Source organism: Protopterus annectens, chromosome 16.part0 (assembly GCF_019279795.1).
Source record: "Protopterus annectens isolate FY-2018-M chromosome 16.part0, PAN1.0, whole genome shotgun sequence".
In the NCBI taxonomy this organism is placed as follows: domain Eukaryota; kingdom Metazoa; phylum Chordata; order Ceratodontiformes; family Protopteridae; genus Protopterus; species Protopterus annectens.
In genome coordinates, this window is record NC_056750.1 from 164,385,259 (window position 1) to 164,404,413 (window position 19,155).

Sequence of the window (19,155 nt, forward strand, 5' to 3'; positions counted from 1 at the left end):
AAGGCTATCAAAAGCCTTTTTATTGCCCCGGTAAACAAGCTGCATCCCAATTTTATAAAATAACGTCCGTAATCTTTTTAATCAAAATCATCATTATATGAACACTGGTGCCAGACACCCCTAAACACCATCAGAAAGGACCCCATGCAATCTAAGACAAAGGTATAACTAATATTTTCATAAAAAGCTTATAGTCTTTGTTATATAAAGTTGTCGGCAACCAGTTAACTAAAATCTACTTTGTCACCATTTTTCCAAATAAGACTGTTATCAGCAATAACCAACTTGTTAACACCATAAACAACAATTCATTATAAAGGCCAGTAATTCATAGGTTCATAGGTAGGTACTAGGCTATTGGCCCTAGGGCCTATATAAGCCTAGCCAAAGTTACCCTGGCTTTTGCCACCCAAGAAAATTATTTCCCTGTGCCGCTGTTGAGCAGAGCCACAGAAGTGATCCCCGGGGTGAATTTCCTATCTCCCATCCAATCATCAAGATTTTTCTTGGAGTGCTAATGAGGAGCTTTGTTTGATATAGATAGGTAGTTTGTTCCAGAGTATGGGAAGTCTCTGGGACAGGAATCTATCCCTCCAGCATGTTCTGTTTTATTGTGGTGACAAGGTTTAGGTCCCTAGAGCGTGTAGCTCGTAGGGATTGGGATTTCTTTAAGTAGAGCATGTCTAAAAGCTCTGGGTTTGACATAGCTTTGTGTGTTAGGCAGAGATCGCCTTTGAGTAGGCAATATGCGACGGAGTAAAGCTGCAGTTTTTTGAGACTGTCTGCGTAGGGCATCTGTTTGAGGCCGGTAATCCTCTTTGTGGCCTTTCCAGTTGTTGTAGATGTCTTGTGAGGTAATACCAAAAGGGGCATTGTACTCTATAATAGGTCTAATGAGTGACGAGTAGAGGGGAACAATAACCTCTTTTGTCCTGGATGAGAAACCTTTTGTGATGAGATGTGCCACTTAGGAGTTCCTGACTACTGTGGCGATGTGATTATCAAAGGAGAGACTACCTTCCACCTGTGTCCCAAGGTCTCTTATCACACTTTCAGTGTTAAGTAGACTACCGCCTATGTGGTAGTTCATGGGTACAGAGTTTTTACCCAAAGGGATGACAATGCACTTTTTGGCATTGAGCTTGAGGCCATGGCTTTCACACCAGGCATCTGTCTCAGCGAGGCCCTTTTGTAGGATGTCCACATCTTTTTGAGTTTTGATTATGGCTCCTAGTTTGCAGTCGTCTGCGAACTTCATTAGCCAAAGACCTTCTGTGTTGGCCTTCAGAGAAGTAGATACCAAACAGGAGAGGACCCAGGACTGAACCCTGTGGTACTGCACTTGTCACTGCTCTGAAGTTGGATTTGGAGTCTGCTACGTTCACAGTGTGGGTTCTGTCAGTGAGCCAGTTGGCAACCCATCTTGTGACATAGGGATTTATACCTTGTGTAGTGAGTTTATCTATAATTCCAGAGTGGGGGATGGTGTCAAGCCTTGGCGAGATCTAGGTAGGCTGTGTGAACCACCTTACCCTCATCTACGGCTTTGGTGACTGCTTCAAAGAAGTCTATCAGGTTTAGGAGACATGATCTGCCTTTTACAAACCCGAACTGGGTGGGGTCCTGAGTTTGGAGATCATCAGTGTCATTGTTTATAAGTTCCAGGATGATACGTTCCATAGCCTTGCAGATCAGGCTCGTTAGTTTAATGGGGCGGTAGTTTCTGAGGTGTGTGGTGGCTCCCCCTTTGTGGAGTGGGATAACTGTTGCTGTGCGCCATTCAGTGGGCACATAGCCTGAGGTAAGGCTATGATTGAACATGGTACTAAGTGGGGTGCCAATTCGTTACAGCCTGGGATGTTGTCAGGTCCCATGGATGCTGTGTTCTTGGCTTTGGATAGTGTGTTTTTTACCTGTGCAGCCGTGATTACAGGAACTTTGCATTCTCCTGGTATAGAGATGGGCCCTTTAGGGGGCGACAGGGGTAAAGTTAGCACTGAACCTATCTGCCAGGATGTTGGCAATATCAGTTGGTTCTGTATATTTAGTGCCATTGTGCTGTAACTCGGAGCAGATCTGAGTGTTGCCATTGAGATTCTTGACATAGATATAGAATGCTTTGTGGTTGTCTTTAGAGTCAGTGGCGATTTTTGTTTTCATAACTAGCTTTGGAGGATTTTATGAGTGATCTAAGATTCTTACTGAGGCTAACCAAGGAGTTTCCCCAATCATGGGATTTTGCTCTCTTTTTCAACAGTTTATTTCTTTTGTTGTAGAGTTTGTTTATGGCAGGGGACCACTAGATTGGCTTCCTTTTTTTTGGAGGATAGCATCTTGGTTCTGTTAGGGATTACACGAGTGCATGGATCGTGCAATCCCTAAGTGCTTATAAAGTGCATTTATGTAGGATTCAGCAGTCCTACCTCTGTTGTCCATCAGCATGGGTATCGTGAAGTTTGCCACTTCTGTCTTAATTTGGCTTTGGAGAAATTTTTTACTGTGGTTTCCCTAATGGGGTGTGAGGGAGGGATGTGGATGTCTAGGGTGATTAGCTTGTGTTCGGATCTGACCAACGAGGAATTGACCTCTGGTGTGGAGCACCGGTTGCCCATGTTTGTAATAACCAGGTCTAGGATATTGCTGCCCCTGGTGGGAGTGTGGATAAGTTGATCCATGGCATTGGAATTTATGAATTCCAGAAAACATTGAGCACGAGAGCTGGTACAGGAGTAGTTTTCCCAGCTAATGGTAGGGTAGTTGAAATCGCTCATTATTAGGGTGTTAGGTTTTAATTTTCCAGTGTATCAAGAAATGAGGAGTGGGAGTCCTGGGGCATGGTGGGGGATCTGTAGCAAGCTACAATTTGGATTGCGGTCTTGCCCAGAGTTAGTTGCACTTGGATATCTCGGGTGCATTATGCTGAGCAACTAGCGTGGAGGTGTGGATATCCTTAATGAATATGGACATGCCTCCGCCTTTAGTGTTTCGGTCCAGGTTAGGTGGCCGAAAGTTGTGGTATGAATTATAGCCTGGTAATGCAGGGGTGCTCTCTGGAGCCTTGAACCAGGTCTCTGTCACTGCACAGATGTCTATGTTCTCCATTTTAAGGAGTGCCTCGAGTGAGTGTATTTTGAGGTTTAGACTTCTAGCATTGAGTAGCAATACCCTCAGATTCTTTTTGCCTGTACCTGTAAGGGTGGTGAATTTGTCATTTGAACCTTGCCTAAAAAAGGCACTATAGGGGTGGCTAGAGCCTTAGCCAGTATCCGGAATCCCAGGGGTGACAGGTGCAGGTCACTTCTGGCAAAGCATCGTGGTTTGTCGATCATGTCATCCCAGGCAGACTTTTGTTTTTCTACAGTCTGTTAAAATGCATCTTCAGTCCCATCTATCCCAGGTACACTAGCAACACTAACAAAACCACATAAATATTTCTGCCTAAACAAACTCCACTCTCTTGACTAAAGGAAAGAATACATTCAACCATATTGTGTGGGAGATGCTTCCTTGTATGTTCTAGACACATAATTAAACCGCCCTAGAATATTACTAATTCCAGTTTGCAAACTGACATACTAAATAAGACTATTCCCTTCCTGTAACCTTTCCATGAGTAGCATAACCACCTCCTTATCATGCAAAAAAGCACTGCTCGTTATTGAAGAAAATATTGCATTTTCCATTTAGACAACTTCTGTATCTTTTTTGATTTCTCATGAATCCCCAAACCACTCATCCCTTATTCCAGCTGCCCAACCAGAGCCACACACACACACGCGCACACACACACAGTCTCTCTCTATAAAATCACAAAACCTGCACCATCTGCAAGTCCACAACAAACAGTAATCTCTTATAAACCCTAAAATCACTTCAACCCCCATCCACATTACAGTTGAAATCTGAAGGAATACAATTGTTCACTACTAATAAAGGCTTTGTAGGTTCGTAGGCATTTACTAGGCTAACGACCACAAGGGCCTTTAAGCCTGGCCATGCATGCTTCATGGTACCCTTCCTGTACAAAAAAAATGTCCCATCCCAAACCTTGTACCTTTTGAAATAGGATAGGAATACCAGAACACACAACTTATTCTAAAAGTGCATAATACCTTAGCATTTCAAACTACCTTAAACTGAGACTGCTAACAAACCAAGGAGAAGCCAGTATCCCTGTCATCTGTTCTCTGCTGCATGTGTAAATCACTGGTGTCTTGGCCTTATTTAACTTGTCACTGAATGAATGTCGATAGTTAACACCCACAAGTAAACCCATACACTTGTAATGGTCTCCCTGCACTGTTGTAGCTCCTTGTTGCATTTTTTGTACTCTTAACAATAGCCCCATCAAAACTGGACTATTGTGTCACAGGAATCCACATTGTTACCCTCACATCCATCACCTGCAGGCAAAACAGATATGTCAGTGTGACGCAAATCCCCCTAAAGAGAACTGGTGTCATGCCTTGCAGTTAATTTACTCCAGTAGTCTCCTGAGGTAAGTTCAGCTATCTCAGACTGCTGATCAGCTGCAGAAAGGTAAGACTCTAGTCGTGGACCCACACAGACACACACACCACTTATGTACCCCTTCACTTTTGCACGAGAGAGTGTTATATTCCTGACACTCCATTTATGCTACAGTTGTGAAACTCAGTGGGGTGAAATTAAGATGCACTGTGTTACTATGTATGCCTTTTAATAAAGATTTGTGCGACATGCCACTGTTTATTGGGTACCACTGTGTGTAACTTTTAAACTTGGAGGATGAGCATGTTTTGTATTGTTAAACTGTCAGATTGTGTGCATTTGTAGGGAAATTGTGCTTGAAATAAAGGATTTGTATTGTGTTAGGGAAAAGAGAAAATAGTGTCTGTTGTTCTAGTAGTAGTATCAGTGATCTGTCTTGTAAGTGCAGATACCAAACTCACTGGGGTATACGAGGTCCCCCATCCCCCAGATTGCAGCATACTTCACAGGGCATTAACCCTAGCTACTGTACAATGTAGATGTTTTAGAGACTGACGCAGGGGAAATTTGGTATTTTAAATAATAGCCTACTTCCAACCAGTGTCAAGTTCATTTTAACACTTGTAGGCCAGAATTTGGCTACTGCGGTGGTGGTGCTGCAGTAGCGTTGTCGCCTCACAGTTAGACGTTGTCCGTTCGATTCTCAGCATCTTCTGTGTGGCGACATGCGTGAATGGGCGTTCCTTCGTTGAAGGTTGTGCGTTGGGCCCGGCAAGCCAGCACGTAAAGCTCTACTGCCAATCATTAGCGGACTGGAGTTTCCGCAGTGGCGACCCCTAACCGGGAAAAGCCGAAAGACACAAAACAAAGTAGGCCAGAATTTGCAGAATGCAGCTCTGAATTTGGATGAAGCTTGCTTGCTTACGTGTACACATCTCAGTTTGTCCTTTTTATAAGGAGTCCAGGCTGACCTAGTTAACAGTGAACCATTATTTACACACATGGCAGCACTATCCCATTTAGAATTTATGGGATGAGTGATGGTGTAATCCATCCCAGAATCCCTTGCTGCATATTTTTCATTAACTTTCTGCTGTTAGTACAGCATATTAAGTGTTGTTAAAATTACTTGTGTGTATGTGTGTACTAATGAGTATAAAAACTATAATTCCAAAGGAAGTTACTGTTTAAAGACGTGTAGCACTGTAATATAGGATTACAGACTCAAAGTATTTTTCTTTTGAAAAATTAATGATATTTCTGTTGTAAACCATTTCAGGGTAAACTTGCTTAGAAGGCTTTTTGTTATGATTGTTTGCAATGATGAACAGTTACTTCTGCTGGCAGTGATCTACTCCTCCTAGGGATCATTGCAAGCCTACAAATTTCCTTCTGAAAACCACCAGGAGTAGTCAGTTTGTAAACAAATTTGATAAGTACAGTGCAGTATACAGCAAAGCCACGCTTTGTGTGGCAACTACATAATCAAAGATTACTGAGTAAGTAGTTGGCCGTCTTTCTAAAAAACAAAACTGCACTTTCGGGTACATCACATACCTTATCTGGCAGTACATTGACAGATGAGGAGTAACTATGGTGATGTGTTAACAGAATCATTAGAGGTGGTCTGAACTGGCAGTATTTACACAGGAAGATGTGGTGTATATTGCACCTAGAGCATGAAATGCCAAATCCATTCTGCAAATGACATGACAGAAGTCTCTGCCGTGCAGTTGAAGGTGACTGTACCTGTGAGGTATGTTGAATGCCTGTGCAGTTAAGTACTGCTTTATTCCTCAATATTAGCATGCTGATATCTGTGTTGGTAGGCTTCCATATATAATGAAGATTGTATTATAGCATGCTGAAGAACAGAAACATAAAACCATACTGGAGGACAGAAACATGCAGCACCAATGTCGTGTTTGGCTGTATGACCAATCTCAGTTGCCATTTAGATTAGACATTCCATTGTGTATGCCAGTAGCCAGTATAAGTTCATAGGTTGGTACTAGGCTATCAGCACTAGGGCCGATACAAGCCTAGCCATAACAATTCCCTGGCTGTTTCTTCCCACAATATTTACTTCCCTGGACCCCTTTATAGCAGGGCAACTGACGTGATCCCCAGGGTAAATTTCCTATCTCCCATCCAATCGTCAAGGTTTCTTTTGAAGAGGGCCAAGGAGGCACTCTGCTTGACATATATGGGCAGTCCATTCCAGAGTCTGGGGAGTCTCTGGGTCAGGAACCTATCCTTCCAGCATGTTTTGTTCATTTTGATGACCAGGTTTAGGTCCCTGGAATGTGTGGCGCTAATGGATTGGGATTTCTTTAAGTGTAGCATGTCCAGCAGCTCTGGGTTTGACATGGCCTTGTATGTTAAGCAGAGATCGCCTCTTGAGTAGATGTGCAACAAGAGTGTAGCTGGAGTTTTTTTAGTCTGTCAGCATAGGCCTGTGATTCTGTTAGTGAGGTGTTTCTGTGGCTTGATTCTTTTAGTGAGGTGTTTCTGTGGCTTTTCCAGTTGCAGATGTCTTGTGAGGTACATACCAAATGGGACGTTGTCCTCCTGATGGGTGGTCTAATGAGGGATGAGTACACTGGGATAATTACCTCCTTTTTTCTGGATAAAAAGCCCTTAGTGATGAGGTGTGCCACATAGAAGGATTTCCTGACTGTTGTGGCGATGTGGTTATCGCAGGTGAGACCAAAGTCTCTTATCGCACCTTCGATGTTTAGTGTACTGCTACCTGTGTGGTAATTCAAGGGTACATGTTTTTTTCCCAAAGGGGATAACTATACACTTCTTGCCATTGAGCTTGAGCCCATGGCTATGGCACCAAGCATTTGTTTCTGTAAGGCCCTTTTGTAGAATATCCAAATCATTTGGGGATTCAGTAATAACTCCCAGTTTGCAGTCATCTGTGAACGTTGTTAGCAAGAGTGCCTTAGTGTTGGCCTGTACTTCAGAGAAGTAGATGCCAAACAAGAGCGATCCCAGGACTGAACCCTGAGGTACTCCATTTGTCTGGAGCTGGATTTGGAGTCTGCTACTTATACAGTGTGGGTTCTGTCAGTAAGCCAGTTGGCAACCCATCGAGTGACATAGGGATTTATGCCCAGCTTAGTTAATCTATGATTCCAGAGTGGGGGATGGTGTCAAAGGCCTTGGCAAGGTCCAGATAGGCTGTGTGGACTGCCTTACCCTCGTCCACTGCCCTGGAGACTGATCCGAAGAAGTCAAGTCAGGTTCAGGAGACACTATCGGCCCTTCACAAACCCAAAACTGGGTGGGGTCCAGTGTTTGAAGGTTGCCAATGTCTTTGTTTGTTTACAAGTTCCATGATATGTTCCATGGCCTTGCAGATCAGGCACATCAGACTGATGGGACGGTAGTTCCCAGGATCCAAGGTGGATTCCCCCCTGTGGAGTAGGATAACTTTAGCTGTGCTGGGCACAAAGCCTGAGGTGAGGCTATGATTAAACATGACACTTGGGTGAGGTGCCAGTTCATTTTGCAGTTCATGTAGTTACACAGCCCTGCATGTCATCTGGCCTCATGGATGCTTTAGTCTTTGCTTTGAAGAGTGCGGTTTTTACCTGTGTGGCCGTGATTATTGGAATTTGGCAATCTTTCAGTATTCAGGTGGCCGTCATTATTGGAATTTGGCAATCTTTCAGTATTCAGGTGGGCCCTTTAGGGGGGTGAAGTTGGCATTGCCAGTATCATGGCAAATCGATTCAATGTCCTTGGGATCTGTATATTTAATGCCATTCTGTTGTAGCTCAGAGCAGGTCTGAGCATTGCCATTTAGATTCTTGACTTAGCTATAGAATGCCTTGTAGTTGCCTTTGGAATCTTTGGCAATTTTATTTTCGTAACTAGCTTTGGAGGGTTTTATGAGGGATCTCAGCTTCTTACTGAGGCTGGTAAGGGAGTTTTTTTGCATCCTGGAATTTTCCTCTTTTCTGCAACAGTTTCTTCCTACTGTTGTATAGTTTTATGACAGGGGACCTCCAGACTGGCTTTCTTTTTTTGAAGGAGAGCGTATTGGTTCTATTTGGGATTGCACGATTCATGCATGAGTGGATGTGCTAGTATAGTGCTTTAGTGTAGGATTCGGCAGTCGAACTTTCAGTTCCCATCTGCATGGGTGTCATGAAGTTTGTCACTTCTGACTTGAGTAGCATGAAGTTGGCCTTGGAGAAGTTTTACGGATGTTTCCTTACTGGGGAGTGGGATGTGGATGTCAAAGGTGATTAGCTTATGGTCAGACCTAACTAACGAGGGGGTGACCAGTGCTGTGGGGCATCTATTTCCCATGTTGGTAATGACCAGGTCCATGATATTGGAGCCCCTGGTGGAACTATGGATTAGTTGATTCAGGGCATTGGAATTTATGAATTCCAAGAACTGTTGGGCAAAGGTGTTGGTACACGAGTAGTTTTCCCAGTTAATGGCAGGGTAGTTGAAATCACCCAGTATTAGGGTGTTTGGTTGTATCTTATTATTTTCCAGTATGTTTAGGAAGGTGTAGTGAGAATCTTGGGGCATGGTGGGGTATCTTTAGCAAGCTACGGTTTGGATTGCAGTCTTGCCTAGTGTTAGTTGCACCTGGAGAATTTCAGATGCATTGTGTTGGGCAACTAGCCGGGAGATGTGAATATGGACATTCCTCCACCTTTAGTGTTTTGTTCCTGGTTTGGTGGCCGAAAATTTTGGTAAGAGTTGTAGCCTGGTATTACAGGAATGCTCTCTGGAGCCTTGAACCAGGTCTCAGTTACTGCACAGATATCCATGTTCTCCATTTTTAGGTGTGCCTCGAGAGAGTGCATTTTGAGGTTTAGACTTCTAGCATTAAGTAGTATTACCTTCAGATTTTGCATACTTGTACCTGTTTCGGTTGTGGTTTTGTGACACTTCACTTATACTGACAACACACTGTAGTCATGACATCCCCATAAAACTGCAGTACCTCAGACTTGCAGTGTCATTCTTTAAGTGGGCTGCTTATAATGTATAGCTGACTAATAGCTATTCCATCAGAATGGCCCACCTGCAGACATTGCTGTGCATTTAGCACAATTGTTGCAGGTTTATCGATGGTGCTGTAATTGGCCTAAACATTATCTGGCAGAAGAGCCTTTTTTTTTTTTTTTTTTTTTTGTGTGTCTGCTTTTTTATACCAACTTCATTGCAAACCACTGGGCACATAAACAACCATGCTCAGACTCCTGTCTGGTTCTTGTCTCATTGTACAGTGGCTGTCTTCTCTGTTACTAAATGTTTTTTTGTGCAGAGGAACGCAGTGTTATGAATACAAGTCAGATGGCAGTGGGGGCTGTGAGAGCACTTCATGTTAATACAAATGGTGCACAGTCTTGAGCATAAATCAGTAAGAAAGGAGGGATTCGTAGGCAGTGAGTATGTTGGAATAGATTCTTGATTCTCTAGTTACTCTACAGGTCATTTACATACGGGACATGTCAGACTTGTTAGCAGTCAAACCCAGTTTCCAAATTACGAGATTGCCTGAACCTCCTGTCTAAGTCGGGCTTTTTTTTTTTGCACATTGCATCTTTTTACTGTGGATGTTTGTTTCTGCTGATCCATTAGCCTTCCACGGTAGGTTTTCGGACATGAAATTTTTTTTGAGTCTTTATTGGCATGCTTTCTGTCCTGTTTAGTAAAGTTGAAATTGCACCCTTTTCAGATAACATATTCCCTGTATCTAGCACTGCATTCCTGGAAGACAGTTTCCTTGGTGGCATTAAGCTGGGTATAGGACTCCTGAACTACAGACATGATATGCATCATATCTGTATTCATTTTGCCATAGTGATTTGTAGGAAAGGATTCTCTTTCTTGCATAATGTTTAATTCATATTTTTTTATTATACCCATCATAGGTTCATAGGTTCATACTAGGCTGTCTGCCCAAGGGCATTTATAAGCCTAGCCCATAGTTATGTGGCTTTTGCCACCCCTTTAGTTTGAAGAAAACTATGCCTATTATTTTGCTGTGCCTCTGTCAAGCAGTGACACCGAAGTAATCCCTGGGGTATATCTGCGATCTCCCATCCATTGGTCAAGATTCCTCTTGAACAAGGCCAGCGAGGTGCTCTGCCTCACATGTACCGGGATTTTATTCCACAGCATAGGGAGTCTCTGGGTGATGAATCTGTCCCTCCAGCACGTTCTATTAATAACCTTGTCAAGGTTTAAGTCTCCCGCCCTTGTGGTTCTGAGGGATCTAGATTTTTTGAGGTGAAGCATATTCATCAAATCTGGGTTTGACATGGCCTTATATGTCAGGCACAGGTCACCTCTGAGCAAGCGGTATGCGACTGAATAGAGCTGGAGTTCTTTCAGTCTGGCAGCATAAGACATATTTTTGAGATCCTTTATCCTTTTGGTGAGGAACTTTTGGGGCCTTTCCAGCTGCTGCAGGTGTCGGATCAGATACATTCCGAATGGGGCATTGTATTCAATCATAGGCCTAATGAGTGATGAGTACAGGGGGACGATGACCTCCCTAGATCTAGATGTGAATCCCTTCATGATCAGGTGGGCAATGTAGAAGGTTTTCCTAACTACTTTGGCAACATGAGTGTCAAACGAAAGGTTACTGTCAACCTGGGTCCCCAGATCCCTGATGACTTCTTCTGTGCTCAGTGGATTGCCACCTATATGGTAGCTAGGGGTAACCTTGTTTTTCCCGAAGGGTATGACTATGCATTTCTTGGCGTTTAACTTTAGGCCATGGCTCTGGCACCAGTTATCCATTTCTGTGAGGCCCTTCTGAAGGATATCTGTGTCAGATGTGTTTTCGACTATGGCGCCCAGTTTGCAGTCATCTGCAAACTTTCAGCCATAACCCTCCTGTGTTTGCTTGTACTTCAGAAAAGTAGATGCCGAACAAGAGTGGTCCCAGGACTGAGCCCTGTGGGACACCACTTGTGACAGGCTTTGAGTCTGACATGGCGCCAGCAACTCTGACCCTGTGGGTTCTGTCACTTAGCCAGTTTGCAACCCATCTTGTGATGTATGGGTTTACATTTAAGCCGATGAGCTTTTCGATGATACCTGAGTGGGGTATTGTGTCGAAGGCCTTTGCCAGGTCGAGGTAGGCTGTATGGACTGCCTTTCCCTCATCAATGGCCTTGGTGACTGTTTCGAAAAAGTCAACCAAGTTTAAGAGGCATGATCTGCCTTTGACAAAGCCATACTGGGATGGATCCAAAGTCTGCAAGTTCTCTATGCCTTTATTTATGAGTTCCATTATGATCCTCTCCATGGCTTTGCAGATAAGGCTTGTCAAGCTAATGGGACGGTAATTTCCAGGGTCGGTGGAGGCACCGCCCTTATGAAGTGGGACCACAGTCGCCGTGCGCCACTCCTTGGGTATGTATCCTGAGGTGAGGCTAAGATTAAACAGCTGTCCTAACTGCGGGTTTAATTCCTCATTGAGTTCGTTGAGCACACAGCCGGGGACACCATCCGGTCCCATGGATGCTGTGTTTTTTGCCTTGGAGAGAGCAGTTCTCACCTGGGCGTTGGAGATGTTTGGGGGGCTACAATCCTCTGGTATAGATATCTCTCCTTTTGGGGAGAAGTTTGCACTGAACCTGTCAGCCAGTATGTTGGCAATGTGTGTAGGTTCAGTAATCTTCACATCATTTTGAACTAATTCCGAGCATATCTGGGAGTTTCCTCCTAGGTTTCTAACATAGCTAAAGAAGGCCTTATGATTGTCTTTTGAGTCCTTGGCGAGTTTTCTCTCAAAATTTGTCTTGGATGATTTTATGAGAGCTCTTAGTTTTTTACTTATAATGATCAAAGGTGTCTTACCTTTCAAGGATTTTGCTCATCTTGTAGTAGCTTCCTCCTTTTGTTGTAGAGCTTGTTTATGGCTGGGGTCCACCAGACTGGATGCTTGCCTTTGGTACAAAGAGTCTTAGTTTTGTTTGGGATTGCCTGATCCATGCAGTCCTGTAGGTGCTGGTAGAAGGCATTTGTAAGTGATTCAGCGGTTTGAGTAATGTTTACCACTGGCTCAGGGGCCTTAAAGGAGACCACACTACTTTTTAGAAGTGTGAAGTCGGCTTTTGAGAAGTTTTTCACTGTGGTCTTTTATTTCAGGTGGGGGCGGGATGAGGACCTCCAGCGAGATTAGTTTATGATCTGATCTCACCAGTGAGGGGTATACTTCCGGTGTTGAACATTGTGATCCCATGTTCGTGATGATGAGATCAAGTATGTTTTCTCCTCTTGTGGGGATGGTGACTAGTTGTTCCATGGCATTTGAGTTTATGAACTCCAGGAACCTTTGGGCTAGAGTGTTTGGGCTTGAATAGTGTTCCCAGTCTATATTAGGGTAGTTGAAATCACCTAGTATGATGGTATTTGGAGATACATTTATCCCTCCAGTGTTTTCAGGAAGGCCATGTGAGGTTCCTGAGTTTGAGAGGGTGGCCTGTAACATGCTACAAATTGCAGAGCAGTCTTGCCTATGGTTAATTGCACCTGGATGGTCTCCGATGCATCGTGCGTTGCCACCAACCTTGAGGTGTGTGTGTCCTTTATGAATATGGACACCCCCCCTCCTTTCTTGGTGTTGTCCGGTTTTTGGGGCCGGAGCATGATATGAGGTGAAACCTGATAGTGCTGGGGTGCTCTCAGGAGCCTTAAACCAGGTTTCTGTCACAGCACAAACATCGATGTTCTCCATACTGAGAAGGGCCTCGAGTGCGTGCATCTTGAGATTGAGACTTCTGGCATTGAGCAGCATTACCCTTAGTTTTTTTTCCTTTTTTGTGTTCTAGGGTGGTAGGTTTAGAATTTGAGCTTTGCCTAAAAAAGGCACTATGGGGGTGGCAAGAGCCTTTGCCAATATCCGGAAACCCAGGGGTGACAGGTGCAAGCCGTCCCTTGCGAAGCAGCGTGGCTTGCCCAGCATGTCATCCCAGGCAGACAGACATTGGATCCCCTTTGAATGACACCAAAATTTAAGCCAATTATTAAAGCTGATCATCTTTTCACTGTATTGTGGCATCATTCTAGGTGAAGGTAGGATACTGCTCAAGGTCAGGGTCATACCTGCCTGGGCTACATAGAGCTCCTCTATGTCTCTTTTCATGTAGTCCAAGGAGGTACGTCTCAGGTCGTTCACACCAGCGTGGACAAATGACAGTGTTGTACTTGTACCTGCTGTTGAGAGACCTGAGTGCTTGCGTTATGTGGCAGATTCTAGCGCCCGACAGGCAGCTTACTGTGACCTTCTCCTTACTCAATCTGGTGAGCGGGACGTCAGTGTGTCTGACTATGGAGTCACCAATGACGAGTGTGTCTGGCATTGTGTTTGGCCTTAAGGGCTGTGACTGTTTGGCACACTGACTATGTGGTCTATGTGTTGAATGTGTTGTGTCCTGAGGTGGCAGATGTTTGGGTGTATGCTTTGGTGGCCTCTGCTGTTTTGGTAGATTTTTGATCAGAGCCTCCGAGTATGTCTTTGTGTATTTATGTGTATGATTTGAAGTATTGATAGTACTATGTGAGACTGGGTTTGTGGTGTGTGAGGTTACCTTCTCCTCCTGTCTGGTCTTGCCAGTCCTGTGTTGAGAGAGCTCAGCCTCCAGTTTGGCTATATAGTTGCATCTCTCGCATGTATTTGTGTTTTGTGGAAGAAGGAGAGGGTTGTCCGTGTACATGAGGCAATTGTAACATTGCCTCCATATTCCCAGATTCACCAGCTGAGCAGGAGAGGACACTAGCAACTGATCCCTCGACATGCTAGAAGGAATAGACCAGGACTTTGAAAAGACTCCGGGGGATGTGGGTGATCGAAAAGGGATTTTTGGCTAGTGGGGTACTATGTATAATAAAAGTGCTATATCAAAGTAAAAAATACTTTAGGAGCAACTGCTAGTCTTTACAGATAAAGAATAGTCTACTTAAGAATCAAGTAGAGCTGAACTTTCTAGATATAGAATACGCTGGTTTGATCAGCAGTACAGTTCAAGGAAGGCTGTTTTAAGGGAAAATTTGAAGAGTGGAATTTAGGCAGCCCGAATAGTTTAACCTTGATTGACCGCCGCTGCTCTTGTGTGCCGCCAAAGCGTGCTTTATAGCAGGGGGCTGGAAAAGACAGGAAATGACCCAAAATGGCCAATAAACTACAAGTTACTGCTTTAAACCACTCCTCTGAGGACAAACAGGCAGCTCAGTACTCCCCACCCTCACTGGTGAGTAAAGAAACTTCCCCTTGACCAAACAAGGAAAATGGAGAAACACAGGAACCAAGACAAAGCCCAGGGATCAGCAAAATCTGATCACTGGAACAAACTGGTATGACTGCCCATTTGTTTAGAAAATGGGCAGTCATACCAGTTGCATGATCATTGGAATGAAGCATTCTTGCCTCAAGAAGCATATCATTGTTCAGCTATATCGGCAGAGGATAGTTTGTATTGATCCTATTTAAGGGGCACACAGACACATTTGCGTCACTGGTGAATGACACTCAAATTTAAGATCTGGGTTTTTACCTTTTAAAAAATCTAGATTGCAGTATCCTGAGACTTTCTCTTTCCCAAACATACAGCAGTCTTGAGTTGGTAATATGAGTAGCAGGGCTTTGTCTCCTAGAAAATACTTTAGTGTTTGTGAAACTGGTTCAATTTCAGGTGTGCAGACCTTTTTTTTATTGTAGTTATGACCATAGATCACACAAGGCTCACCTTTTAGTCATTGAGCTCTTTCGCTCATAAGGTTGCAGTAATGTAAAACCTGATCTACTTGTCTAACTCAAGAGGGTGATGTATTGTGTAATATTGCCCATGAGTTGAGCTGTTTTCTCTGTTTTGTGTAGCTGTCCTCTCCTGCTGAAAAAATAGGAGGAAGGATTGTTGGAATATTTTGTATGGGCACAGCTACCTTAAGCCATATGTGGACAGAGCCATAAGATGTGGACAGAGCCATAAGCATCAGGAAACATGAGTGATCTTTGCATGGTTGTTTTGACAAGTAGAGCAACCGACAGGCATTTTCTTCTTGGCTAGTTGCTATTTTTGTTGCATATTTTATTTTAATAATGAATGTGTCTGCTTGAGGTGTATGTAAAGCTCTTCCTCTACTTTTTGTCAAGACTAAATTTATTGAAGCTTCACCCAGATGAAATGCACCAACTGATGCATCAGCTGACCAAGGTGCTTTTTGCAAGGGGGATTAAACATCCCTGTGCCTCAGTGTAAAGAGGGTTGCCCTCCCAGCCCCATGCGTGCTTGCAGAATTGTGTGTATATATACTAACTCAGTGGGCACACCGCTTCAGCAAGAAAAAAAAAATACCCATATAGAAACTGCACCCACAATGATTTCAAGTGTGAAAAGCAGTCTGCAAGTTCCAAATTGGGGAAAAAAGTAGTAAGTTTCCCCAAATGGTGGGGAAACCATGTGAAGTTTTTGAGCTTGATCAGCTGCCCACATATTCACCAAGTACAAAAAAAATTTGTTCTTCAGTTTAAAATAATTCAGGCTGTGGCAGGGCATTTTTGCAGCCGATCCTTTCTTAGCTGTCCTGTATAGTTGGAGCATTCTTAAAATAATGTATAATATTCTGCTCATTATAGTTCTACAACTACAGGAGCTCACCCTGCAGAAGGCTGTCTAGTTGTCACGGTTGTGAGATACATATCTTAACAGTAAGGAGAGTTAGAACAGTACAAATGCTTCCCAATTTTGGATTACTGTTCTTCAGAGCTTGTTTTTGTAAATGTGTAATTAGTCCATTGTATTGCAGTTCTCAGATGTCAGACTGTTTATGAAGTCTTCAGTTTTTCTAAGAAAGTTTTGATTTTTTGGCCTGGCCTGTGTGTCCTAATTGTGTGGCTTTCTTTTTGTATGAGATGTGCATTCTATGAGGTAGTGCTGTTTGTTATGGGCTCTGAATCCCATGGGTAATGCTGTTTTGGGGTGGTAAGTGCTCCCCTGGGGATGTACTATTATGAGGTATGTATCCACATATGCTTTTTGTATCCGGTGTGTGCCTTGTGTTGCTGAATAGTAGTAGAGGTTTTAATAGTCTGCAAGGGAGCTTTCAGCTGCCTTAAGTAACTCCTCCTTCAAAGGTCTGCTGTTAGTCTGCCTAGTAGAACTGTACTTCAGCTTCCTGTTTGAAATAAAAGAATGATCTAGTTATATTGGCACTCATGGCTTACAACTGTGACTTCAGTATGAAAAAAAAAAGAAAAAGACATTAAAAAAATAGAGATGTATTGTATTCAGTGCTGGGATGTCATTAATATTTTTTTACTTTTAAGGAGGTACTTGAGTATACATCTTAATTCTTGTATAAGTTGTGCAAGATACCATTGGTACCTTAATCCTAGATGTTTATTTTTGTAAGAAGAAATGTACTAGAGGTTACTGTTTAATGTGTGGCTGTGTTTCTTTTTTTATGTCCAAAAGTTCTAAAATTAGAATATCCCTTGTTTTTGGAGTTATAAGCCGTGGTGGTACAGCGGTAGCGTTATTGCCTCACAGCAAGAGGTTCTCCCGTTCGATTCTTGACTGGAGCGCCTTCTGTGTGGAGTCTGCATGCCCTCCCTGCGGTCGAGTGGCGTTCAAAAGATATGCGTAAAATGGACGTGCCTTCGCTGAAGGTTGGGCGTCGAGCTGGCACCTCGGCACCCGTAAAAAAAAAAAAAAAAATCTACTGCCAATAATTAGTGGACCGGAGTTCCGCTGTGGCGACCCCTAACCGGGAAAAGCCGACAGAAGAAGTCGGAGTAGTCTGAACAATCTTGCTTCCTTCTAATCAGAACTCTGAGAGGAAGGGTCCTACAATTACCATTTTAACTGCAGCATTTCCTGTGTGTGTAAATATATGTGTACCTATTGTTTTTGTTTAAAAGTAGAGTTTCCTTTTTGTGTAGTATATCTAGGTGTGCATAGCAATAAAATTGAGCTTTAGTGGAGTGAGTAATGTTTTTTTTTTTTTTTTTTTTTTATGTATTTGTTGCTCTTTTTAGTAGTTTTAACAGTCCTAGCAATGCTTTTTATACCTTTAGTAAATAAACTGCATTTATTCTTGTTCACAGTGTGTAGGGGTGCATAATCTGGTAGTTTTTGTTGACAGTTTTGTTTTCCACACTTCGTAATGCAACTTCTGGGTATGCCTTCTTTGAGTGCTGATGGTAGTGCGTCTTTTATTTTTTGTGGGGGGGGGGGGGTCACATCCAGGTAACTGCTAATTTCACAGAACTGTACAGGGGCAATTCATGTTTATCTTGTAAAACTTCAGGTGCACTGATCTTTCAGTCATAAAACTTAAGAATGACTGACAATCCTGATCACGGACAGAGTTCATATTTGTCTAAAAGTTACTGCGTAGTGTCTGAGGTGGAGTTTATAGTGCGGCAGTAAGCCAGATGTTTATAACAAATGTCTTTATCTTAAAACCCTGGTGTGGTCCTTAGTTTGATGTTGAATTTGGAATCTTTTGTTCTGACTACATGCTTAGGACATGCTTCACGATTTTGTTCTGACTACATACTTAGGACATGCTTCATTTTGTTCTGACTACATACTTAGGACATGCTTCACGATTTTAATACAGTCAATCTATGATGTGCTGTTAAACCTACCAGCACTGCTGTGAGCCTAACCTATTTATTTTGTGTTTCTTGTGTTACATAGGTCTTTATTATGTGGACAGTGAAGGAAATCGGATTGCTGGTGATATGTTCTCTGTGGGTTCAGGTTCTATGTATGCCTACGGTACACTAGATCGTGGATACCGCTATGAACTAGATATAGATGAAGCCTATGAATTGGCACGACGATCCATTTTCCAAGCCACTCACCGGGATGCTTACTCTGGGGGGGTGGTCAACCTCTACCATGTACAAGAAAAAGGTTGGAGCAAAATCTCTCGGGAAGATGTAGCAGATCTGTTTGAGAAGTATAAGATGGACTGAGTAGCCTTTCCCATAAATGTGGAATTGCTGTTTGTAGAGGCCACAGGTTCCAAAGCCTGTCAAATTCTCTGTAATATGTACCATTTTCAGTGCTGCCATCAGTTTTGAAGGGACTGACCGTCTTTGCTAGTATTTGGGAGTAGTTTTGTTTAACATTTTCCTTATGTCGGTCTGGTCTAGTACTATAAGGCAGTACACTTGAGTTAACACCAAGTCAAAGTTGCCCTTAAGGTTTATTATATTGGGTTGCATTCTGTTAAATTCCTCTGCATATGGACTGACAAAATTGGAAACTTCTATAAAACATTAAAAAGTCTTTTTGACACTAGCACTGTTTGTGATTAATTATTAAACATTGTTAAGCTGTTTGTGTGTCTCATTTGTAAACCTAGGTGTTTAAATGTTTTAGAACTTAGTGTTGCAACGTTACTGTGTAGTTGAAGTGTTGTTATGAACTACTGGTGTTTATGTGCCCTAACTGTTTAATAAGATGAGCCTGTATGCTTGTGCCCCACCTACTTGGCAGCAGCATGTAACTATTCATATTTACCTCTTTCTGTAAGAAAGATTGTTTTTAGCAAGGTTATTAACAGCATGGCTGATGTCTTCTCCTTCATTGTGAAATGTTAGTCAAAAATTGTCCATACATCTCACTTGGGATGTGTGTCACTGGAGGAGAGTGTAGGTTGTTGGCAGTTAAAGGC

The 19,155-nt window shown here is 43.0% G+C and overlaps 1 protein-coding gene across 1 annotated transcript in view; it reads left to right on the forward strand.

Moving 5' to 3' along the window:
* The window catches only part of LOC122790956 (proteasome subunit beta type-5-like), a 38,001-nt gene extending 19,222 nt beyond the window's left edge, over positions 1–18,779 (forward strand). Inside the window, exon 3 of the mRNA XM_044058677.1 lies at positions 18,171–18,779. Coding sequence (XP_043914612.1) covers positions 18,171–18,451 — 281 coding nt within the window. The 3' untranslated portion in view covers positions 18,452–18,779. The remainder of the gene's footprint in view (positions 1–18,170) is intronic.
* Positions 18,780–19,155: the final 376 nt, after the last annotated feature.